The sequence below is a fragment of the Aulonocara sp. 'chitande type north' Nkhata Bay genome, linkage group LG20 (assembly GCF_057382095.1).
Source record: "Aulonocara sp. 'chitande type north' Nkhata Bay isolate Kocher_YH1m ecotype deep benthic linkage group LG20, A_spYH_male_GT1.1, whole genome shotgun sequence".
Classification (NCBI taxonomy): Eukaryota; Metazoa; Chordata; class Actinopteri; order Cichliformes; family Cichlidae; genus Aulonocara; species Aulonocara sp. 'chitande type north' Nkhata Bay.
This window is the reverse complement of record NC_141363.1, coordinates 19,913,504-19,940,099: the sequence shown is the minus strand read 5'-3', so window position 1 is coordinate 19,940,099 and position 26,596 is coordinate 19,913,504. Positions and strand designations below refer to the sequence as shown.

At 43.5% G+C, this 26,596-nt stretch overlaps 1 protein-coding gene across 1 annotated transcript; it reads right to left on the bottom strand.

The window, feature by feature from the left end:
- Positions 1-9,344: 9,344 nt before the first annotated feature.
- LOC147305477 (L-rhamnose-binding lectin SML-like) lies at positions 9,345-24,953 on the bottom strand. The gene is made up of 13 exons (XM_086277774.1): positions 24,706-24,953; positions 23,844-23,905; positions 23,348-23,380; positions 18,635-18,736; positions 14,859-14,949; positions 14,650-14,753; positions 14,516-14,560; positions 14,287-14,425; positions 14,094-14,197; positions 10,414-10,499; positions 10,155-10,289; positions 9,753-9,864; positions 9,345-9,580 (listed from the first exon to the last, which is right to left on the bottom strand). Exons 2-13 carry the CDS (start codon positions 23,875-23,877, stop codon positions 9,513-9,515), a joined length of 1,053 nt encoding a protein of 350 aa, XP_086133900.1. The 5' UTR covers positions 23,878-23,905; positions 24,706-24,953; the 3' UTR covers positions 9,345-9,512.
- Between the last annotated feature and the right edge of the window lie 1,643 nt (positions 24,954-26,596).

Genomic DNA, 26,596 nt, shown 5'->3' with positions numbered 1-26,596 from the left:
TTGGACTTACCAGCAGCCGTGGACCCAAAAGAAAATCACACAAAAAGAAAATCACTGCAGCCCACCCGGTGCTGTACAAAAGAAAGTGTGAAAGCGACCCACCACCTGAGGTCCCAGGGCCACTGGCACGTCCTCCGTTCACTGAAATAAAACAGAAAAATACGTTAAAGGAAGAAAAGGACGCTGAGCGTCTGGCTCGCTACACATCATAAAAAAACTAAAATACACTTTAATAACTTTAATAAAAGAAATCGCACACACACACACACACACACACACACACACACACACACACACACACACACACACACACACACAGATCTTCAGTCATGTATCCTGTGCTTCACAGTAACTGTAATTTTATTGGTTGTATTTGTGTATATAACCCCCCACCCCCCACCCCTGTCCTGTATTTATTGTTCTTATTTGTCGCATCTGTGATTACAGCAAAAACATACACTCAACAAAAATATAAAGGCAACACCTTTGTTACTGCTCCCATTCCCCATGGGATGGACGTAGAGACCTAAAATTCATTCCAGATACACAATATAACCATCCCTCCCAAACAGTGGTCACAAATCAGTCCAAATGTGTGGTAGTGGGCACATCTGCTATATTGAGATAATCCATCCCACCTCACAGGTGTGCCACATCAGGATGCTGATCTGACATCATGAGTAGTGCACAGGTGTACCTCAGACTGCCCACAACAAAAGGCCTGCAGAGCGAGAGCGAAGTGCTCTAATAGGGTGATATGGTACTACAAGGTCATTAAGATAAGATGGGGCCTGATTATTTAAGACCTTGTATGTGAGGAGCAGGATTTTACATTCAATTCTGGATTTAACAGGAAGCCAATTAAGGGAAGCCAATACAGGAGAAATACAGCATTTTGGATTAACTGAAGGCTTTTCAGTTAATCTGCTTCATGCATGGAGAGGGAGACATTGTCTAAGAGTTCTTCTGTCTCCTACTACCTGAACTGGGTCGAGGAACATCCTGGGACAGAGCTTATCCACCCGCTTCCTCTCAGCTGTAGATAAGCTGCTGTTCCAACAAACAACAACATAGAAGATGGCCGACAGCACCAGAGAGTCTAAAAAGGTCTTCAGGAGTTCCCCCTGCACTCCAAAAGATCTCAGTCTCCTCAGCAGGTAGAGTCTGTTCTGACTCCTGACTCAGTGTTGTCTTAAAGACATTCCTGCAATTTAATTGGCTACAAAGAGCTAGGTTGATCTGCATACCCAAGAAGTATGCGATGCCTTGTAACGATACCTTGAAGAAGCATTTAAAATATAAACAGAACTGGTCCCAGCGTGGAACCCTGAGGAACTCCATTATTAACCTGAGAATGTGAAGAAGGCAAATTGGAGTCTGTTAGACAGACATCACTGAAGTCACTGCGGTGCAGAAACTTTAATACCTACTGCATGCTCTGATCTCTGTAGTAAAAGTTCATGGTCATCAGTATTGGTATCAGTATTTTTTTCACTCTAATAGTTAAGATTTTATTTGTGAAGAAATTCATGAATTCGTTAATAGCTGAGATTAAAGGAATGTTTGGAGCTCTGTTTGTCATCCTGGCTACAGACTCAAGTTTGTTCTTATTTTCTTAAAAATCAGTGATGAATAGTAAAATGGGGTAACGACGTTACGTGGGTAACGACAGCGAGACCTGGAGGGGCGTGATTGGGAGGAACGGCCTCCCTGATCTGAACCCGAGCGGTGCTTTGTTATTGGACTTCTGTGCTAATCACAGTTTGGCCATAACGAACACCCTGTTCGAACATAAGAGTGTCCATAAGTGCACGTGGCACCAGGACGCTCTAGGCCGTAGGTCGATGATCGATTTTGTAATCGTATCAGCAGACCTGCGACCATATGTTCTGGACACTCGGGTAAAGAGAGGGGCTGAGCTGTCAACTGATCACCACCTGGTGGTGAGTTGGATCAGGTGGCGGGGGAGGACGCTGGACAGACCTGGTGCACCTAAACGCGTAGTGAGGGTGTGCTGGGAACGTCTAGCAGAGGCCCCAGTCCGCAAGATCTTCAACGCACACCTCCGGCAGAGCTTCAACAGCATTCCGAGGGAGACTGGGGACATTGAGTCCGAATGGACCATGTTCAGCGTCTCCATTGCCGAAGCTGCTGCATTGAGCTGCGGCCGCAAGGTGGTTGGTGCCTGCCGTGGTGGTAATCCCCGAACCAAATGGTGGACACCAGAGGTGAAGGGAGCCACCAGGCTGAAGAAGGAGTCCTATCGGGCTTGGTTAGCCTGTGGGACTCCGGAGGCAGCCGACAGGTATTGACAGGCCAAGCGGAATGCGGCTCGGGCAGTGGCTGAAGCAAAAACTCGGGTGTGGGAGGAGTTCGGAGAGGCCATGGAAAAAGACTTTCGGACTGCCTCGAAGAGATTCTGGCAAACCGTCAGACATCTCAGGAGGGGAAAGCGGTGCTCTACCTGCACTGTGTATAGTGCTGGCGGAGCGCTGCTGACGTCGACTGAGAAAATTGTCAGGCGGTGGAAGGAATACTTCGAGGACCTCCTTAATCCCACTGACACGTCTTCCGAGGAGGAAGCAGAGTCTGGGGATGAGGGGAATGACCCGCCAATTTCCGGGGGCGAGGTCACTGAGGCAGTTAAACAACTCCTTGGTGGCAGAGCCCCTGGTGTTGATGAGGTCCGCCCCGAGTTCCTGAAGGCTCTGGACGTTGTAGGGCTGTCCTGGTTGACACGCCTCTACAATGTTGCATGGAGATCAGGGGCAGTACCTGTGGACTGGCAGACCGGGGTGGTGGTCCCCATCTTTAAGAAGGGGGACCGGAGGGTGTGTTCCAACTACAGGGGGATCACACTCCTCAGCCTCCCTGGAAAAGTCTATGCCAGGGTGCTGGAAAGGAGAGTTCGTCCGTTAGTCGAACCTCGGATACAGGAGGAACAATGCGGTTTTCGTCCTGGTCGCGGAACACTGGACCAGCTCTTTATCCTCTCGAGGATACTTGAGGGTGCATGGGAGTTTGCCCAACCAGTCTACATGTGTATTGTGGACTTGGAGAAGGCATTCGACCGTGTCCCTCGGGGTGTCCTGTGGGAGGTGTTGCGGGAATATGGGGTGTCTGGCCCATTGCTACGGGCCATTCGATCCCTATACAACCGTTGCAAGAGCTTGGTTCGCATTGCCGGCAATAAGTCGGACTCGTTCCCGGTGGGTGATGGGCTCCGCCAGGGCTGCCCTTTGTCTCCGGTTCTGTTCATAATTTTTATGGACAGAATTTCTAGGCGCAGCCAAGTGGCGGAGGGCTTTCGCTTTGGTGGCCTCAGAATCTCATCTCTGATTTTTGCAGATGATGTGGTTCTGTTGGCTTCATCGGGTGAGGGCCTCCAGCTCGCACTGGAACTGTTCGCAGCCGAGTGTGAAGCAGCGGGAATGAGGATCAGCACCTCCAAATCTGAGGCCATGGTTCTCAGCCGGAAAAGGGTGGAGTGCCCACTCCGGGTCGGGGATGAGTTCCTGCCCCAAGTGGAGGAGTTCAAGTATCTCGGGGTCTTGTTCGCGAGTGATGGGAGAAGGGAGCCGGAGATCGACAGACGGATTGGGGCTGCAGCTGCAGTAATGCGGACGCTGCACCGGTCCGTCGTGGTGAAGAGGGAGCTGAGTGTAAAAGCGAAGCTCTCAATTTACCGGTCGATCTACGTCCCTACCCTCACCTATGGCCACGAGCTGTGGGTAGTGACCGAAAGAACGAGATCGCGGATACAAGCGGCAGAAATGAGCTTCCTCCGAAGGGTGGCTGGCCTCTCCCTTAGAGACAGGGTGAGAAGTTCGGCCATCCGGGAGGGGCTCAGAGTAGAGCAGCTGCTGCTCCACATCGAAAGGAGCCAGCTGAGGTGGTTCGGGCATCTGACAAGGATGCCCCCTGGGCGCCTCCTGGGCGCCTCCTGGGTGAGGTGTTCCAGGCATGTCCCACCGGGAGGAGGCCCCGGGGCAGACCCAGGACACGCTGGAGAGATTATATCTCTCGGCTGGCCTGGGAACGCCTTGGTATTCCCCCGGATAAGCTGGAGGAGGTGGCTGGGGAGAGGGAGGTCTGGGCCTCTTTGCTTAGGCTGCTGCCCCCGCGACCCGGCCCCGGATAAAGCGGATGAAGATGGATGGATGGATGGATGGAATAGTAAAATGTTCTAGCTTTACTGAGAGCTTTTTTTAATAGAGTCACTTGGAGTGATTATTTTTCCAGGCTAAATGATGATCTTCTAAATTAGTAAGATGCCATTTCTGGACTTCCTGACCAACCGCCCCCAACATGTCCGGCTGGATAACCACTGCTCATCTACAATCACGATGAACACCGGTGTACCACAAGGCTGTGTGATGAGCCCTTTCCTCTACTCCCTCTTCACCCACGACTGCAGACCTGCTGATGGTTCCAACGCCATCATTAAGTTTGCAGATGACACCACGGTGAATGGCCTCATCAGTGACAATGATGAGGCCGCCTACAGGGAGGAGGTGGATCGTCTGGCTGAGTGGTGCGACAGAAACAACCTGCTGCTTAACACCGAGAAGACCAAGGAGCTCATCGTGGACTACAGGAGGAATGCTGACCCACATCCACCCATCCACATTAAGGGGACGGCTGTGGAGCGTGTGAGTAGCTTCAAGTTCCTGGGAGTCCACATCTCCGAGGATCTCACCTGGACGACCAACTGCTCCAAGCTGGTCAAGAAGGCTCACCAGCGCCTCTTCTTCTTGAGGACTCTGAGGAAGAACCACCTGTCCTCAGACATCCTGGTGAACTTCTATCGTTGCACCATCGAGAGCATCCTGACCAACTGTATAACAGTCTGGTACGGGAACTGCTCTGCCTCGGACCGGAAGGCGTTGCAGAGGGTCGTGAAAACTGCCCAGCGCATCGCCGGAGCACCACTTCCTGCCATAAAAGACATCTACAGGAAGTGGTATCTGAAAAGGGCTGGGAAAATCATCAAAGACCCCAGTCACCCATCACATGGACTCTTCACCCTCCTGCCCTCTGGGAAGCGCTACAGGAGCCTCCGGACTAAGACCACCAGGTACCGGAACAGCTTCTTCCCCACAGCTGTCAGACTCCTGAACTCTGCCTCCTGACATCTGACCCACGTTAACACATGGACTGGACATACACACACCCACAACCACCTACACACCTTTCTCACTCACTATGTGATAACCGACCTCTCTGCATTGAATCATATCTGTTATTAACCTCTGTCTCTCTTCCACAGCATGTCTTTATCCTGTCTTCCTTCTCTCACCCCAACCGGTCGCAGCAGATGGCCACGCCCCTCCCTGAGCCTGGCTCTGCCAGAGGTTTCTTCCTGTTAAAATGGAGTTTTTCCTTCCCACTGTCGCCAATGTGCTTGCTCATAGGGGGTCATATGATTCTTGGGATTTTCTCTTTTTACCATAGGATCTACTTTACAATATAAATTGCCTTGAGACGACTGCTGTTGTGATTTGGCGCTGTATAAATAAAATGTATTCAAACTCAACTGAATTGAAAGCTGAAGGCTCTGCTTCCCATTGTATGGAGTAATCACATGTAAACCAGCAGTCTGAGAGCGAAGTGCTCTATTTGTCATACGGCACTGTAAGGTCATTAGGATAAGATGGGGCCTGATTATTCAGGACCCACAAAGTCACTTGGAGGGATTATTTTTCCTGGTTAAATGATGATCTTCTAAATGAGTGCATTTCCTGTGCAGCTTTTTCCAAGACTCCTTTTTTTGTCGTGCAATGTTTGAATAAATCCTGTGATCTACATGCAAAGCCATTGCCAGTTGACGGTAATAGACAGGGTGCGGCAGGAGTACAGCTGGGAACACATTTGTATGGAAAATATTCTGATTTGTATGGAAAATATTCTGATTTGCATTGAAAATCTTTGTTCTAACTCACAAAGGAGAAAGTGTTTCAGTCCATGGGTCAAAAGCTGTAATGAAATCAGCTCGTTGGAAAAACATCTGTTAGAGAGTGGACTCAGGCGCAGAGCTTAGAAATAGAGACAGTGCGTTTATTTACAGTGCAGCAAGGTGACAACAGTTCAAATGTGTGTGACCAAGTGGTCGGCGGGGTTCTAAAAGAAATAATAAAATGACAACGCCACCTAGGGGAATTCCACCCCCAGGAAATATATGTTTAAGAAAAATAGATAAAAAGAGGCCGCACAGATTCAAGGATGCACACTGAGGCAGGTTGGCTCCAATATTAAAACAGTTTTATTTATAGTAAAAGAAATAAAGAATAAAATATTAGGAGAACAAAATGTTGACAGTGCCCTAGAAGTACAATAAAACAATGTTGGAACTTGGACTTACCAGCAGCCATGGACCCAAAAGAAAATCACACAAAAAGAAAATCACTGCAGCCCACCCGGTGCTGTACAAAAGAAAGTGTGAAAGCGACCCACCACCTGAGGTCCCAGGGCCACTGGCACGTCCTCCGTTCACTGAAATAAAACAGAAAAATACGTTAAAGGAAGAAAAGGACGCTGAGCGTCTGGCTCGCTACACATCATAAAAAAACTAAAATACACTTTAATAACTTTAATAAAAGAAATCGCACACACACACACACACACACACACACACACACGCACACACACACAGATCTTCAGTCATGTATCCTGTGCTTCACAGTAACTGTAATTTTATTGGTTGTATTTGTGTATATAACCCCCCACCCCCCACCCCTGTCCTGTATTTATTGTTCTTATTTGTCGCATCTGTGATTACAGCAAAAACATACACTCAACAAAAATATAAAGGCAACACCTTTGTTACTGCTCCCATTCCCCATGGGATGGACGTAGAGACCTAAAATTCATTCCAGATACACAATATAACCATCCCTCCCAAACAGTGGTCACAAATCAGTCCAAATGTGTGGTAGTGGGCACATCTGCTATATTGAGATAATCCATCCCACCTCACAGGTGTGCCACATCAGGATGCTGATCTGACATCATGAGTAGTGCACAGGTGTACCTCAGACTGCCCACAACAAAAGGCCACCCTGGAATGTGCAGTTTTTTGACCTGACTCCAGCTCGTCGCCGTAACAGACTTGTGTGGGCAAATGCTCACATTCGATGGCGTCTGGCACGTTGGAGAGGTGTGCGCTTCACGGATGAATCATGGTTCACATTGTTCAGGGCAGATGGCAGCTGAGAATGTCCCAGTTCTTGCATGGCCAGCATACTCACCGGACATGTCACCCATTGAGCATGTTCGGGATGTGCTTGACCGGCGTATACGACAGCGTGTACCAGTTCCCACGAATATCCAACAACCTCGCACAGCCATTGAAGTGGAGTGGAGCAACATTCCACAGGCCACAATTGACAATCTGATAGACTCCATGCGACTGCATGAGGCAAATGGTGGTCACACCAGATACTGACCGGTTCTGGGTCCCCAGACCCCCAATAGCGCAAAAAACTGCACATTCCAGGGTGGCCTTTTGTTGTGGGCAGTCTGAGGTACACCTGTGCACTACTCATGATGTCAGATCAGCATCCTGATGTGGCACACCTGTGAGGTGGGATGGATTATCTCAATATAGCAGATGTGCCCACTACCACACATTTGGACTGATTTGTGACCACTGTTTGGGAGGGATGGTTATATTGTGTATCTGGAATGAATTTTAGGTCTCTACGTCCATCCCATGGGGAATGGGAGCAGTAACAAAGGTGTTGCGTTTATATTTTTGTTGAGTGTAGTTACAGGCTTTTTTTTACCTTTTAATTTTTAATGGTTTAATAAAGGTTCCATGAATTTTCCCCCCATCTGGTGGTACAAAGTGGTATTACAGCCCCATTTATGATGACCAGTACAGTACGTATACGTGAGCATGACGTCACATTCTGTTAATGTTTGTTCATTTGGGAAAGTTTAGGTCACTGCTTTTGTAAGATCAAGTGGTTTGTAGCTTAAACCCACTCGCTGCAACGTTCAAGACAATTTACTACACAGCAAAAGCAAGACACAAGTAGGGAAAGTTCTTTGTGTTACTCATGCATGAGGGAGGCCTGCCTGGAAGTGTTGTTCCACCCACTTGACCTCCGTCAGACTCTCGTCCGCTCCCCCGTAACACGGCTCTTTTATTGAGGTTACATGAATATACATAGGTTCATTAACATATCACGTATACATACACACACAGAGTACCTTGCCTGTGCGTTGTGTAAGTGTGTGTGTGGGGGGGGGGTACGACCTCTCCCATGCCCCCAGGGTGTGGGTGTGCATGACCAACATGACATTGATTATAAAACTCTGAGCATATATGAGAAGATATTTCTAAGCATAAATGACAATCCACTATATAAACCTGACATCAAGCTTCTTTCATCTGTGACAGCCAAAATAAAGCCCATCTTATCAAAGCAGCTTTTTGAGACTGTAATCCTGCCTTTGTTACATCTAGGCTGGATTACTGTAACGCACTTTACTGTGGGGTTAGTGATGCATCCTTTAGATGTCTGCAGGTGGTGCAAACTGCTGCAGCGCGTCTTTTAACTGGAACAAAATAATCACATTACACCACTGGCTATGATGTTCACATCCTGGACAGGGAGGAACGCTGGTTTGAGGGCGGAGTCAAGGAGGCCATTTACGTGAAAAGGGAAAGACCATCTCTGAATGGAGGAGGGGCCTAAGGGTACATCTGTCACCATCTTACATGCTGTGATTGCAGCCATTCCTCAGCTCTCTGTGAATGGGACTCATGGTTATTGATCAGTGGTCATGAGAATTTGCATAATTAAGATTAAGGAACTGACCCCCCAGCCCATTGTTCCTCAGTGGGCTGGTTTCAGTCAGTAGATGCAGACGTGAGCGTGCATGTAAGACAGGCCTCTTCTCTTTCTGAGTTTAAAACTCTTCTTAAGACACATTTATTTGCTCTTGTAAGGGGCTGACTCAATAGGACTTTTTAACATGTTGTATTATTTTATTTAATCATTTCATTTGTTGTTGTTGTTTGTATATGTGCAGCACTTTGTGAGCTCTGGTTTTGTGTTAAAGTGCTTTATAAGTAAAGCTGGTAAAGTTGCAAAAAAAGATAAATATATAATTTTACACAAATATGATTAAGCTTATTCTTTTCTTCAGATTTAAACATAACTGCGTTATCAGCATCAGGTGATGAGATCCCAGCATCAGAAGTACTGATGGTGTATTTATGTCACACAGGTTTTTCCATCACAGCTGCAGGGAGACAGAAAGCATTTTGAGGTTTATTAAAATGATCAGATGATGATTTGAAGCATGAATGACTCACTTTCAGGTCAACATTTCAGTTCCTTTAAATTTATTGAATTTATTTTCCTGTTTATTGTGATATGAAATCATATTTATCAATAGAATCCAGCAGTGATGTCATCGAGGCTTGACATCCTGCTGGAAGTGACATCAGCAGTGAGGCTGTGACATCATCATGTCAGACGTGTCAGGACACGAAGGAGCAGTTATGGACCTCTGACACAAACAAACCATCTCTGTGAGTTACATCCTGAGTCGTTGACAAAATCTAGTTCTGTAAAGAATCAAAACAAAGAAATAAAATCAGAGGTCTGTGCTGTAAATGTTTTCTTCTTCTCTAATGTAAAAAGAACAAACACAGTTCTTATAAAGACCTAAGATCACATGACTTCAGTCAATATAAAAACCAAACACATTTCATCAACAGGCCCACTTTCAGTTTGTACCTTCACGGTTTATCTCCATACAATCTTCTCCTCCTCCATAGTTGTCAGGTTGTCCATTACCCCAGTTTGTGAAGTCAAACTGGGAACCATCACTCCACTTCCACACAGTTTCCTGGAAGAATAAAGTTCAGTTTGTTCTGATGTACTTTGATGCATCTATGCTGAGAGTGCAGACATGAGACCTCTTACACCACTCGAACACAACGAAGGTTCATTTTGTTTGTGCAGGTAAAAAATGAAAAGAAAAGTCAAGTCAACAGCAACATCTGTCTCCAGGAACAAAGTCCTGATTAATCAGTCTGTCACATGTTGACCTTTGAATCAAACTGATGAATATGAAGAGAAACATATGAAATATCAGAAACAGCTGCAGCTCATCCTCTTTATCTGTGAAACACTTACAGTCTCTCTGTCGTTGCCTCCAACCCAAGCTGTCGGATACGACCCTGCTGCTGTGTAAATGAGCTTTCTGATGAAGGTGTGCTCAGCTGTGCTGTGGTATGAGGCCAGATGTCCACCGAGTGTCTGACAGGAACTCTGAGGAGGAAGATGAGGTGCACAGAAGATGAAAAGTGTGAGAATGCATTTAAAATCAGTCAAAGACAGAAAGTCTTTATATCATCAGTGATGCAGCGACAGCTGCTGTTATTTCCTGATGTACCTCAGCATCAGTCCAGTTCTTCATGCTGCTTTTAAAGAGGAAACAGCGACCTCCAAACCAAGTCCAACCAGCAGGGCAGGAAGGAGCTGCAGCATGATTGTAAAGTTAAAAGGTCGGTGAACAGATTAATGGTTCCTCAAAAGAAAGTAATTTCTCCCCATAAACTTCAGAACAGAAGATGAAGAATTTCATAACAGACATCTGTTTCATTATTTTTCATGTGTTCCTAATAAACTGTCAGTTGAGTACACGCCAAAGCAAAGCAGTCGATCATCTCATGTTAGAAGAAGCTGAGCTTGAACAATGACTTTCATATTAACGGCTGGTTAATTATGTAACTGACTAACTACATCAGTACGACACTGCCTGGGTCTTTCTAAGGCCTCAGGTTTGTACAGCTTGTTGTACTTGTTAGGCGTCCCATCACACTTCTCTGCAGTTCAAATAGTTGGGTAACTTCCCTCCTTTCTGCCTCTAGTTTTCGTCTCCACTGAGGCTTCTGTTCTTGTGTTCATCTGATATTCAAGGATCCCTGTTGCTGTGTAGATCAGCTGGCTGTTTGCAGTGATGGTCACAGAAGGAATTTTATTAGTGTGCGCTCAAATATAGGACTTTGTAGGAATGCTTCAGTGTTTTCACATTTAATTAGCAAATACAAGCACATTTTTGCTTTGCACACCGCAGAGTGAAGGCAAAGGACCAACAAGCGCTCAGCATCTCTGGGAACTCCTTCAAGACTGTTGGAAAACCATTTCAGGAGACGACCTCATGGAGCTCATGGAGACAAGGCCAAGAGTGTGCAAAGCAGAAATCAAAGCAAAGGGTGGCTGTTACCAAGAATCTAAAATATGAAACATATTTTGAGTTATAATTCTACATGTTCATTCATAGTTTTGATCCCTTCAGTGAGAATCTACAATGTAAATAGTCATGAAAATAAAAAAATAAATGAATAAGGTGTGTCCTGACTATGTTGATAAATCTTTCATGCTGAAATGAGCAAATGTAACAAGTTTTACATATTTTTATGTTTTTGTAAAATATATACAAGTATTACAAAAACAAAAAACATTGTTGTTTCTCAAACTGTATTTTGGGAAAGACATTCAAATTCATGTGTATTTTCAATTAAATACGCATAAATTTTCTAATTAAATATATTTTTAAATCATCCAAGCAGAAGGCTTGGATGATTTGACATGATATAACCTGTGTCTTTGTGCTTATCTAGTCTCTTTTTTCTGACTACCTAATTTTAATATTGTGTTGATCGGAGCTCCTGTCATTTTCTGTTTTGCATTTAACCTTTTTCTTTTAATTCTGTCTAGGGCTGTGTGATATGACCAAAATCTCATATCCCGATATAAAACATCTATCGTCCGATAACGATATAAATCACATAAATGTAACATTTTCTGTAAATTCTGTGAATCTCGGGCAGCTCGACTTGCCTGAAGTGTTTCCAGCTGGGCGTCGTGTAACTGGAGTCGAGTGTTTTAACCGATGCATGAAACGATAGATTTTTAGACACAAGTTGTAACGGCGCCGTTTTCTTTGTATTTATTACACGGCGTGCTGCGGGGAGAAGCCTGTTCTAACGTTTGAGTCTAAGGTTTATTTTTTAGCACCTGGCGGCTCTTTTTTAATTCTCATCCGTAAATAATCTGCATCTTTCACGTGATTCAGTTTATTTTGAAAAGTCTCAACAGGATCTTGAGCTTTATTGTGAAAGGTTTATGTGGAACAAGCGGACACACGGTGCTGTTACCGTCGTTGTTGCTAATGACAACGCATAAAAACAGGCGCTTGTCCGTCTGTAGTGTGGTGATATTAAATATAAGAGAAAGAGAGAACTTTAAGAAATGAATATAGCCACTACAGTGACCATCAAACCATGAACAAATATTGCCGTAAACCGTAACCAGGAAACAAACGACAGCGTAAAATGAAACGATCGACGTTTTTACATCTTCATCCGATATATATCGTTATATCGAACAGCCCTAATTCTGTCTGTTTGATTTTTACTTGTATGTGTCTTTAATTTGGTCAGAGGACTTTATAAACTCTCCCTTTTAATGTACTTTTATTGCAAAATGTGTTCATCTCTCAACTTCAGATTGTTATTAAAGAACTGTTACACTGATTTACTGCACCATCCTGTGGTATAAAGCGGTATCTCTGCCTTATCTTCAGTTGGTAAACACAACAGATGTTCTGTTCTCCACATTCTGTCGATGTTCAGGAAACATCAGCGAATAAAACAGAGACATTTTTTATTTACGATGTCATTTTCATTAGCTTACTTGATAAGCTTATGAAAAAAAATTCAAATTCAAAATTTATTTGTATGGCACATTTAAGAACAACAGAGTTGACCAAAGTGCTTCACAATCAGTTAAAAACAAGAAAAAACTGTAGAGAAACAAATATACACATATGTGTGTGTGTGTGTGTGTGTGTGTGTGTGTGTGTGTGTGTGCACTTTGGTCTTTAAATGTGGTATACAAATAAATTTGATATGTTATGATATGAATTGTTGACAATGTAACAATGAAAGACTATTCGCCTCACAAATATAAACCTTACGTCACTCTAATTCATTGCTCACCAGTCTAAACAAAACATTCTTCGAGATTCTGGTTTGACTTTCAGAGCTCTTAGTGGACGATCAGTGAGCCTTTACAGCCATCAGCAGGTCCCTGAGGTCATGTGATCAAGAGCTACTTATTGAACATGACAGGAGGTTGAAAACTAAAGGAGACCGAGTTTTGACCACAGTGGTTCCCAGACTCTGAAACTCTCTCCCTCTGAGCCTGAGATCTCAGTCGTGTCTTTCAAGAACCAATAAAAACTCAGTATTTAGGCATGTGTTTGGATAACTTTTTTTTATGCTCTGTTATTTTTTGGTGAAGCACTTTTGATCTCTGTCTTGAAAGGTGTTTTATAAATAAACTTTTACTTACTTACTAAAGACGTTAGTAACAACAACTGAACAAAGTTTAAGCCACATGAATAATAAAATGTGGGATGAAGCTCAGTTCACATGAATTAGCCAATCCATGGTGCCCAGTCTTCCAAAAGTCCATACAGAGTCAGGCCTGTCATGTGTGAGAGCCTGGACCCTCTTCACTTTGTGTATAGAGGTTTTCCATGTGACATCATCACAGGGAGTCATATGATTGTTGAGATTTTCTCTGTTTTGTTTCTATTATTCTAAGGTCTCTACTTTTTTTATACAAAGCAACTTGAGGCAATCTGTTATTTGGATTTGGTGCTGTATAAATAAAACTGAATTGCAGCACTTTTAAAACTCAGAGGACTTTTCACACATCAAAGGAAAAACATCAGCTGGTGCAGTATTTTTTAAAGCAGGTCTAACACTGCAGCATTTAGGAGAAAACAGACTAATAGATTTTTACATTTTGTTTTGGAGTATCTATATATTGTGATCAGCATCACTGATTTCTTCATTAAATTACATTTTTCCATAATTAAGTTCTATAAAAATCACAGGATTCTGTTTTTTAAGACTTTCATAAACATCATTTCAATTTGTTCACTCAGGATCTGTAAAAATAAGCTGACAAGATATTCATGTCAGATTATTGAGTCTTTTTCAGCAATGACCTTTTTATGAGCACAGGAATGAATGCAGTCTAAAGGTTTCAGGTTCTTACCCTGACAAGTGTAAAACACCTCCAGGTACTTGTAGGTGCCACCACAGGGGTCTCCAAACCCTGTGTTTGATGCTCCAACAGTACAGTTGTTCTGCCTGTTACACCTGTGAATGCAGGTCAAAGGTGAGTCAGCAGAGGACTGAAGTACGTCGTGTCATCTGAGAGAAGATGGAAAGAGAGTCAGCATCTCTACCTGTTAGTTACATATTTTGTACTACTGGGACTCGAACAGTGAACATTTTGGAGCTGAGAGTCAGGACGTCCATCAGGGCACGTGGTGTTGTCACGGCGACCATAATTCGCCCAGGAGACGACTATAACCTGTCCTTCACCTGAGGAAGAGTTCATGAACTGTAACCATGTTTGTAGTTCTATCAAATGAATCCACTAAAGTTATAATAAATGAGAAAAATAAATCTGACCACACTGAAGGTTCGCCTGAGATCCTTCACATGTTACACTGTGGACTGACAAAGAAACGCATCACATTAGAAACTGTAATGATTCATGTACAGATGTGACTGATTGTTAGCTGATAATCACACATGTAACAGACTTGCAGGGACGCAGGTGTAGGTGGTGTCCAGGTAGGTGCAGACGCCGGGATCAGAAGCACTGATGATGTTCATATTTATGTCACACACTTTTCTTCCATCACAGCTGCAGGGACACAGAAAGCAGCTCGTTTTCAGCTTTATTAAAGTGTTTCAGAGCTGCTGCTGTTTTTATTCAAACAGTCATTTGTTATTGAAGATCTTAAACTACCTGTTCTTGATGTGCTGAGTGCCAGTCTGAGAGCAGGTTTGTGTATCTGCACATCTGTACACAGCTGACTGCACAGTGATCACTCCCCTCTCTGTTATACACACACAGTATCAGAGAAAAGGAGAAACGACATGTAGTAAAGCAGGTTTGATGCACTTTGTGTTTTAGACCCAGCAGCTGCAGTCACATCCATAAATGTTAGTCCGACCTCTGTACACCACCACCGTGGATTTTACATCAAACCTTCTCTGATTGGTTGATTTATTTGTCATGTTAAGAGTTCCAGTGAACATCCAAGTACAAACTAAGATGTTTTATGTGCTAAAGTTTGAATGAACTGAGGGAACAGTGTCATGGTCCGGGTGAGTACAGCTGTTTTGCCTCTGAGCTGCTGTCTCCACCTTGGGGTGGAGTTACTGTACAGTGGCGTCTCCTCAGCTGTGAGCGACTGAGCTGTCAACATTTATGGACCAGCGCTCACTTCACTCTTCGCCACAAGTTCTGCTTCACCTAGTCAGTGTTGCTTCAGACAATTAACAGGTGATTGTGCAGACTGAGACTCACTGTGTTTTGCCCATAGCTCACTATCTGGGCCCACGTCCTCATGTTAGGTTTGACAGCGTTTAGTATTGAAAGTTGAATGCTTGGACATTAATTGTGCTGCGGTTTGGGGAAGGCCTGGAAGGGGACTGGCGACGGCTCCCGGGCCGGGCAGATCCCCATGCACTAAATAGGAGTGAATCTGCCCCTCACCCGGACCTAGTACTCCCTTTGTGTCCGCCCTCCGCCCGGCAAAATTCGGTGATGTTTTCCTGGACACTTTCCCCCAGGCCTAGGCACTAAATCCACTCTCCTCCCGTTACAGCGCACTGAGACTCCCGGTGCATTTCCAGCGTCTCCCCTCTGTGCTCTCGAACAGAGTGTTTTTGTTTCCATGAAGATTTCAATTACGCTGATTCATAGTAGCAGTCAAGCCCTTGTTCCATGTTAGCTTTATATGCTTAGAAGACAACGTTAGTTCATAGTACGTTGCAAATCATATCTTGACGTTTTTGCTTTTGAGAATAAATCCTTGTTCATGTTTTCGTGGTGTTACGTGGGAGTTCTGCATTTGAGCCCTCCAGTCAGCTCGGCCGTGACAAACAGGCCTCACCTGGCCATGAAACTGCTGTCAGTCAACTATCTGATTCCTGCTGAGCAAAAGGAGCGACTGTGTATAACAGAGGCAGCAACACGTGCCCACCTGGGGCCCGTTCTTCGTACGTCGCTTACTACATCCAAGATCAAATCATCGCGCTAACCGTGAGCTCGCTAATCCGGTTCCCCGAACACACCTGCTGTTGACGATTACTACAGCTGGACGCAGTAATGTGACATCACTGGGTGTCGTAAAAGGGGCTACGCATCGATAGTAGAAACATTGATCGGCAACCCGCTGATTGGTCGGCGAAAATGTCGAAGGGGCGCGCTCGGTATTTTCCGGCAGCAGAGCAAGAACTCATGAGTGAGGGATTTCAGGAGTTTCAGAGTTTAATTAAAACGCAAGGGAACACTGCAAAGGCTGCAAAAGCAAGGAGAGAGGGCTGGCAGAAAGTTGCTGACAAATCAAACTCGTAGGTAATTTAATAATAATACTAATAATAATGGATTGGGTTTATATAGCGCTTTCCAAGGCACCCAAAGCGCTTTACAATAGCACTATTCATTCACTCCCACATTCACACACTGGTGGAGGCAGCTACGGTTGTAGCCAGGCTGCCATATCGCGCCATCGGCCCCTCTGGCCAACACCAGTAGGCGGTAGGGTAGATCTATCATATGACACTATATTGTCCAATATCATATGGCATTATATTATATTATAATATGTTATATTATATCCCCTTTCACATTAGAGCCACAACAGGACCCACAAGAAAATGGGAACAAGTAAAAGTGGAATACAGGAGTATTCTACAGAATGGTAATATTTATCTCTTAGATTGCTTTTCGTCTCTTGGCAAGGTAATACTGGCCTGTAATACTCTGTTAGTTTGTTCATGACAGCAACCAAGAAAAGGGCAGAGGAAAAAAAGACAGGTGGTGGTCCTGCACCCCCTCGTCAACAAGTTGGTTAAGTAAATAATACCCTCACGGGAAAATCGATATCTCTCTATGAGCACACTGTCGCGCTGAGCTAAAGGATCCTGTCTGTCCCGCAATATACGCTGAATTCTGAGGACTCTCCTTATCAATCTTGCACCTTCTGCAATGGGTGGCTCGCGTATACGGACAGGACATGGCTGCGACAGGCTTCCCAAATCCACCTTCGCTTTTATAGCCGTGGTCTCTCATCTTGATTACACGAAGTAATTTACAATTACTACTCTGAAATATGAATTACATCTGTAATAATCACATACATGTAATAGAATGTTAATAGTACATTTCCCTTTTTTAGGAAATGACCTTTATGTATCTGTGTGACATCAATAAATGGATCAAGTGCTGCATTATCTTTAGTTACATTGATGTTATTTATTTGTGGTGAAACGGTGGCGGAATGTCGCTGTTGCTTTCGTATGAATGACGCGGACATACCTGCGTGGCCGCGATCTAATCCTGTTTACATAAAGTAAACCTGCTCCTGAGCAGGTTTACGCTTACGGCTCTGTTGCTATGACAGCAAGTCCCGGATGAGCTTCGGGGAACCGACTGATCCAGGATCACGCGAAATCGTCAACAATCTAATCCAGCTAACTCACTTAGCGAGGTACGAAGAACGGGCCCCTGGTCGCCTGAAGGGACCGTGAGAGTCGCCCACAGGGCATGCTCTGAAAATACTGCAGGTTACCATGGAAATAAAAACTGAATTTAAATGTGTGGCTGTACTTTTTTAACCAGTAACATCTGGATTACTAGAGATTTGAATGGTAAAACTGATTTTCTGTGTATGCACTCAGACCTGTCTGAGGTCAAAGTTCAGCATCATGAAGATAAACTGCCATTTTTCTCCGCTGAGATAAGAAAGCAGGCGCAGCCTGAAGGAGGATCTAGATGCAGTTTTTACCCCGACAGAAAAACATGGCAGAAAAATGTTCTGTTTTCACAGTGAGTGGGAGGCAGAGCTCTTTTCTACAACAGCTAAAGAAATGTGTGTGTGTCTCACTTGTGGGACGACTGTGGCGACGAGAAAGTGACACAGTGGAGACACACTTCAGTGCATGTCACACAAGCCTCCGTGCTAACTACCCACCTGACACACAAGCAGAAAAAGTCTGTGAGGCAGCTTTGAGCAAACGTGAGTTTTTTGAGGGGCAAGAAAACCAACCATGGAGCTGTTATTGAACAATCTGTAACCTCAACATATCAAAAACCAAGGAACCAACTGTGGACTTCAGAAAAGCTCCCAACATGTCTGATGCCACAAACATTAAGGTGGAATATGTGCAACCCTATAAATATCTCGAGACGATTGTTGATTCAAGACTGTCTCCGTGTTTGTTTTACTTAAGGAAGCTGCCTTAGACTGTTTCTCTAACAGCATTAGAGAAACAGCTTTGTCCAGGCTGCTGCTGTTTATTGACTAATCTGTAGCAACTTGCACACGTTTATCTCTTTTTAGGTATTAATGTTTTAAACACTTTATTATTTAGTAAATGTAATTTTATTAACTCTCAGCTGGCCTGGTAACGCTTTGGTGTCCCCCAGACAAGCTAAAGGAGCTGGCTGGGGAGGAGGAGGTCTGGGCTTCTCTGCTTAGGCTGCTGGTTTTTGGAGACTATTTTCCATCTTACCACAGCTCAGGCGTTGAACACTGAGGCTGCTAAAGGTGATCACTCTTCCTCTGGATATGGCCGTCACAGCAGGAGGAACGGGAAGTTGTGCTCTGATAAAGCCTGAAATCAAAATATTAAAAAACGTAATATGAGGGTAAAGCAATGGAGGGAAATGTAAAAGTAACACAGAGAAGGCCGGCCGTCTTTTTTTCTCAAAAGGTTTGATGATGTAGTGAAAAGGCTATTTGGTTAGCTAACGTAGCTGTTTAACTGCTAACAGGCAGGAACACGCTGTGTGCATTTTTTTAAGTGATTAAAGTCAGTAAAAGATTACAGAAACACAGAAACTGCATTGAGCTGTAAGTTTATTCAAATATGGTCTCTAAGCAGATTCTTACTCTGGATGGCATTACCTCGGCCTCCAGTAACGCTGTGAGGAACCTTGGAGTCATTTTTGACCAGGACATGTCCTTCAACGCACATATTGTTAGGATGCCTGGGTCGTTGACCCGGGGTTTTTGAGTTTATTATATTATTTAGAATTTCTAGTCTTTGGTTTCTTTGAGTTCTGTCTTATGGTTTATGTCTGTCTTCTCTAGTTGCTCTGTCTCCCCTGTCAGCTGTATCCCCTTGTCTAGTTGGCGTCTCTGTGTATCCTTAGCTGCTATATCCCCGTGTCCAGTGTGTCTGCCCTGGTCCCACGTCTCTGTTCCCTCTGTTGTAGTGCCTGTGAGTCTGTGTCTTTAGTTCAGACTGTGTCATGTTTCCTGTTTTATTTTGAAGGTCCTTGTCTGAGGTTAATGTATCTGGTTTCGCTTCCCCTGGTCTCGTTAGGCCTGATTTGCCCCAGCTGTGTTTCCCTCCTGTTACCCATTCCCTGATTGCTCCCTCTGTGTATTTAAGCCTTGTGTTTCTCTGTCTGTGTCGTGATCTACTGTTTTTCTTGCTGTGTGTTCTGTCAGTCCTCTGGTGTAAGTTTATTTTGATTCCCCCCCCGTTATGTTATATTTGAGTTTAACATTAAAGCTTTTTTGAGTTCACATCTGTCTCCGGAGTCTGCACCTTGGGTCCTATTCCTGTCTGCACACAGCCGCTCATAACACATATTAAACAAATATGTAAGACTGCTTTCTTCCATTTGTGCAACATCTCTAAAGTTAGAAATATCCTGTCTCAGAGTGACGCTGAAAAACTAGTTCATGCATTTATTACTTCCAGGCTGGACGACTGTAATTCATTATTATCAGGAAGTCCTAAAAACTCCCTGAAAAGCCTTCAGCTGATCCAAAATGCTGCAGCAAGAGTCCTGACAGGGACTAGAAAGAGAGAGCAGATTTCTCCTGTTTTGGCTTCCTGTTAAATCCAGAATTCAAAATCCTGCTCCTCACATACAAGGTCTTAAATAATCAGGCCCCATCTTATCTTAATGACCTTGTAGTACCATATCACCCTATTAGAGCACTTCGCTCTCGCTCTGCAGGCCTACTTGTTGTTCCTAGAGTATTTAAAAGTAGAATGGGAGGCAGAGCCTTCAGTTTTCAGGCCCCTCTTCTGTGGAACCAGCTTCCAGTTTGGATTCAGGACACAGACACTATCTCTACTTTCAAGATCAGGCTTCAAACTTTCCTTTTTGCTAAAGCACATTCACTAAACATTGAACGTTGGATAGATGTTAAGATCTTCTCAATATTTGGTCTGCCGGTCCATCATCTGAACTTAATCTACAATTTGGACGTCCAACCATGACCCAACCTGGACGTCAATATGACGTTTAACATTTGAACTTTGGACTTGGTAATTTTTTTGGACATCATGTGCACGTCTATGACAGGAGCAGGGAATTTACATGATTAAAAGATGTAATATATATATTTTTATTTACAAATAACATTGCTGTTATCAACATGATACACGTGAATATAAATATTTTTTTATTTTAAACTTAAACTTTGAAATAAAAACATTCTTATGTGTTAACCTGTTGATTTATTGAGAACATGTGGGGTTTTTATTTGTTATGTTACATTTTCCAGTTTTCATTTAACTGGTTCTGATTTAGTGCTCACAATGCATTTGGTCCATTATAGTAGTGATGTGACGTTATGTATCGAGGCTTCGAAGCTTGTGTCGAGTAATTGAGGGAGCGTTTCCACGATGCGCGTATCGAGGCTTGCTTCATTTATGGGAGGAGCTGAAAATGATGACGTCCGAAGCCTCGCTGCCCGGCTGTACCACGTGACTGGTTCATGAAGTGGTTTGAACTTTGCCGCGAGCTATGACAGCGATATAAACCCTCAGACTTCATTCAAAATGTGGGTGTTTGATGGAGAGTTGTTAGTGAGAGTTTGGAGACAGTTTGGAGGTTTATGAGAGTGAGGAGAGAAAGTCAGGAGAGAATGGAGCCAGCTAAGAAGAGGAGGATGTCCTCCCCTGTGTGGGAACATTTTGATCTTATTCCTCCCAACAAGGTATGTAAATTTCTACAGAAGATGTATTTTCATAACACTGATGGTGCAATAAAACCTATGTTAAGCTGTCTGTACTTTTGTACAAGGTGAAGTGTTTGCTATGTGCCAGGGAGCTGGGATATAACAACAACACCTCATCCATGCTTAGGCACTACAGAGCTTTGCATGAGAATAAGGGGAACACCGATTGTGGAGCAAGACCAGGTGAGCCATCAAATGCAATGATAATATAGCATGCTGTAATGTTACTAAATGATATAACAATATTATACAACTGTTATAAGTTACGTGTGTGATATTTATATTTGTGCTTTGTTCTCCTGAGGAAAGACAAAGACAATCTCCAATAGATGAAGACCTGGTCAGCATGGTGATTGAGCACTCACAGCCATTCAGCATTGTGGAGGACAAAGGATTTAAAAGATTTGTTAAATCATTAAATCCTAGCTATGTTCTCCCCACTAAAAAGGTCGTAAAAGCAGTGAAAATTTAGTTTTTACAGAATAAAATGTGAACAGGCAGGACTGAGGCTCAAAGCCTCAGTGCGTAGCTGTCCATACCTCAACGTTACAAAAGCACAACCACTGTCCACACCCCAACCACACCTCACCTCACAGTAAATGATCATTTCCATTTTAAGCATTTCCAAATAATCATTTTCCATACTGCCAGTATAAATATACACAGTATACTGCATCACTACAACATACATGTTTTACACACTCCTTTTGATGTTGACATTTACAGGCTGTGTGCAAAATGCCACACTCTTCAAATTCATGCCAGCTATTATTTTTACGTCCAGTAGGTGTCCTACTAGAGCAAATGAAGCTTCATGAAGCTTTGCGCTGGGGTGAACCAATTGGATGAAAAGCTTCAGTGCTTCATGAAGCTTCATCTGCCCATCACTACATTATAGGTCATGGATTTGCTGTGTGGCAGGCAGCATGTTGGACCAAAAAGCAGGACTCATAAGCAAAAGGGTTAACTAAAAGAGGCAGCTTTATTCTAGTGGCAAATAACTCACTTCAAATACAAAACTTAACTAGAAAAGAGAAAACAAACCAGGAACTGTGACTAGAAAATGGCTGGAAACACAGAGGGTGTAAGACAACAACAGACAGAGGAAAACACAGGGCTTAAATACACCAGGGAGTAACGAGGGAATGGAAAGAAGGAGGGAAGCACAGCCGGGACTAATCTGAAATAAAGAGATAAAGGAAGCAAAGCAGAACACACTGACATAGGACACAGACTGTCAAAGTAAAACAGGAAGTACGAGGCATCCACAAAGACGCAGACTAGACAGAGACGTGGAAACACGACAGACTCTGGAACAGAGACAACAAGAAACACAGAAACAAAAGTACCAAGATGTGGGACACAGGGAAGAGAGAAAAATAAGACTACACATACAACACACGGAGAACAGAATTAAACGTTCATCAAGAACATGGAGGAGGCACAGAAACAGAAGAGACACCTAGAAACCAGGAACTACAAATAATATACAAACAGGAAACCATAATTCAAAGAGTTTAACTTCAACCAAAAACACAAACACGGGGTCACCAGACTCAGTGCCGTGACAATATTAGACTCAGTGGGCTTCTGTCAAACTGTAAAAGAACCCACTTTAATCACACTCTAGATCTTGTGTTAACATATGGCAGAGAAACTGAACATTTAACAGTTTCCTGAAAACCCTCTGCTGTCTGATCATTTCCTGATAACATTTACATTTACACAGCAGTGGAGAGTAGACTTTATCACAGTAGATGTCTTTCTGAAAGCGCTGTAACTAAGTTTAAGAATATAATCCACCCACTGTTATCATCTTCAATGCCCTGTACCAACACAGAGCAGAGCAGCTATCTGAACGCTACTCCAACAGAGGTCGATCATCTTGTTAATAATATTACGTCTTCACTGTGTACGACTGTAGACACTGTAGCATCTCTCAAAAGAAAACCTCAAATCAGAGGAAGGACTTGACTCCTTGCTGTCGCTCAAACGTGCATCTAGATAACTCGCAAGCTGGAGAGGACATGGCTCCTCTGATATAAAAGATCACCAGCCTGGAAAAGTTGTTTTTGCTTTATAAAAACCTCTCTGGTGGAGAGAAATAAAAACTAGTGATATGTGAAGGTTGTTCAGTAGTTGCACAAGCAGAAGAAGAGCTCAGGTTCAATGATTAGCATGATGGAAGTATAAAGTTAACAGCAAGGCTGAGAAATATAAGAAGCAGTAAAACAGCATTTACCTGAAGTGATGAGTGAACAGGTTGCTGCCAGCACTGAAAGAGACAGAAAGAAAGCTCAGTGTCAGACTGTGTGTTTGATATCAAGTTGAATTCACCTCAAAACATGAAACAGAAATGAAAAGCAAACAGGAGAAAGCTGCTGCTTTCATTCACACCTGGATTCTTTGGAAACTCTTTCTAAACAGCAGATTTCAATGACACATTTATTCTCTTCATCTTTCCAACTTTTGTCAATAAACTTATTTGTGTTGACAGTTTGACTTCAACTCTTCAAAGTAAATGATCAGCCATGAATTGCTCTCAGGACTCTGTGAAGCCTAACTGTCCTGCTGAGGTGATGCAAACATGTATTTAGGATGTTAGATGAACTGATCCAATAAAGCAGAAAGAAAAGCATGTCACAGTACAGCACAGTGGAAAGCTAGAAAAGGATTAGACTGAACATGTGCAGCTGATTTCATGTATAAATAAAGGATGATCAGTGTGTTGTACTCACACAGTGTGCTGCTGAGTCCGGAGCAGAGCATCATGTTAGGAGATCTGGATTACAGTGAAGAGCTGATGGAGGATCAAACACAGAGCTGCTGGATTTACTCTGTTTGAATAAAACTTGTAATGTATATGCAAAGTGCAAAAAACCCAAAATGTGGATTATCTTCTATCTCAGATGTAAATGAATAAGGAAATAAAACTACTTTACATTAAAAGTTATGTAAGCCTGGATCAGCTGACCCAGTGACAGCTGGGAGAGGCTCACATCTCATATTTGTTGATTGGTTAAATCAGTTTAGCAACTGGTAAGAATTTTCTTTTTTCTTAAAACACGATACAAATTATTGCAACTTTTTTTTGTAATGATTCAGATGTCGTGAAGAGCTGTTCCAAAGTTTAGGAGCTACAGTTTGAAAATGTGATCACGTCTGGATTTAAATGAAGAGCACAGAACAGTTCAAAGAGCCTGATCAGCTCAGAGAGAAAGTGACACTCCCCTGTTCATTAACAGCGTCCTAAAGAGGGAACAAAGAGGACGGAGACCAAGTGGACGACACAGACACACATGCAGCAACAGCTGTGGGTGTTCAACACACCAGTGTTTACAGTGGTTTAAATGGGGTGGCAGCAGGTGGATGTTTTAGCTGCTTGATGTTTGTAGTGATAAAACGATTATTAAAAAAGAAAAACAGGGTGCAGCATGAGTGCAGCAGGAACACATTTGTATAGAAAATTTTCACATTTGCATGGATTATCTCCGCACGTCTCTCTGGTCAAAGCACGCAAAGGAGAAAGATTTGAGAAAGTGGGTGAAAATGTGTTCTGAAGCCAGTTCACGAGGAAAACAGAGTTTCAAAAACACTCACAGTATTTAGACAGAAGTGTTACTTCAACTCTGACTGCGTGAAGAACTTTTCAGGTCCGGCTGTGCAGCAGGTAGAGTGAGGATCCAAATTACAGGGCGCAGATACAAAAGGATGAACTGAAAGAGGCAGCTTTATTGCTGTGGCAAAAACACTCAAAGACACAAAAACTCAGGAGAGAACTGGAGACTCAAAAATATGGAATACAGGGAAACACAGAGGCCAACAGAACAACAAGCAGAGGACGACAGAGGACTTAAATACACCTAGGCTAAGGCGAGGATGTGAAACAAGAGGGAACACAGCTGGGACTAATTGAGGCTAACGGGACGAGGGAAGCCAAACTGTGCACACTGACACAGGACAAGAGAGCGCCAAAACAAAATAGGAAAAATACTGAAAAACATAACATGTCACTGTACACAGCTACACCTTCATGCAAAAGGTTTCTGGAGTTTCCACTTTCATCCAAGAGGCGTCTTCTTTTTTAAAGCCTGTCCTGTCTGACAGCTTTTCCCATCACAATTGTGACCTGAATGTGATCTTGTGGCAAACACATTTGCTTTTTTAAGATGAGCTCTATGAAGCTCCTCTTGTTCACGTGTTGCCTTTATGTATTTCTTCATTCATTTCACTTCCATCACTACAGTACATGTGCAATATGGAAACATGGCCTCTGTCAGGGTCCTGGGTCGGTGATGCAGTGTTTGTGTTCTGAATTATTGATAGTCTTTGCTTTTGTAACATGCACTGCCTGGCTAAACAAAAAGTCTCCACCCAAAAAAAAGGTCACACACTCTGATATTTCATTGGACCGCCTTTATCTTTGATTACTCGCTCATTCGCTGTGGCATTGTTTCGAGAAGCTTCTGCAGTGTCACAAGATTTATCTCCATCCAGTGTTGCATTAACTTTTTACCAACAACCTGAGTCTGCTGCACAAAGCCTTCTCCAGCACAGCCAAAGATTCTCAATGGGGTTTAGGTTTGGACTCAGTGGTGGCTAATCCATGTGTGACAATGATGTCTCATGCTGGAAGAACAACTCTTTCACAATTTGAGCTCGATGAATCCTAGCATTATCGTCTTGGAATATGCTCATGCCATCAGGGAAGAAAAAATCCATTGATGGGATAACCTGGTCATTCAGTATAGTCAGGTAGTCAGCTGACCTCATTCTTGGAGCACATACTATTGCTGAACCTCGACCTGACCAACTGCAGCAGTCCTAGAGCACTGCCCCCACAGGCTTGTACAGTAGGCACCAAGCATGGTGGGTGCATCACTTCACCTGCCTCTCTTCTTACCCTGATGTGCCATCATTCTGGAAGAGAGTAAATCTGGACTCAGACCACATGACCTTCTTCCAGTGCTCCAGAATCCAATCTTTATGCTCCCTCGCAAATTACATTTTTTTCTGGCCACATTCCTACCTCTAAGATGCTCTGTCCCCACTGTCCACTAGCTGTTTTCTCTGCTTGATGCATGACAATGGTTTGACCCTTTTTACACACACTATCATCTTTTCCACGACCACGAGATGTGTCTTTCAACAAGGTTGTTTAAGAAATGAGAAGCAACTCATTGCATCATTTGGGCAACTTGTTGCCAACTGAAAGATAATCACCATTCAGTATTTGTCCAATAGGAGGCTCATACCTAATTGATTAGTTACATCCAGTTGGCGAAGCAGTGTAGTTAAAAAGGTTTGAAGTTAAATCCTGCTAAATGGGACAATGGCATCACCTACTATTGCAAATGTCACCCTGCATTGACTATGAAGGGCAAAGAATTGTGAGTAATCTTCAGAGTGATGAAGGATTCCCACAGAGGTAACGAATGTAAATGTTGTGGAAAGAAATCATGTTGCTAGTCCATAACATTAATAGAAATTG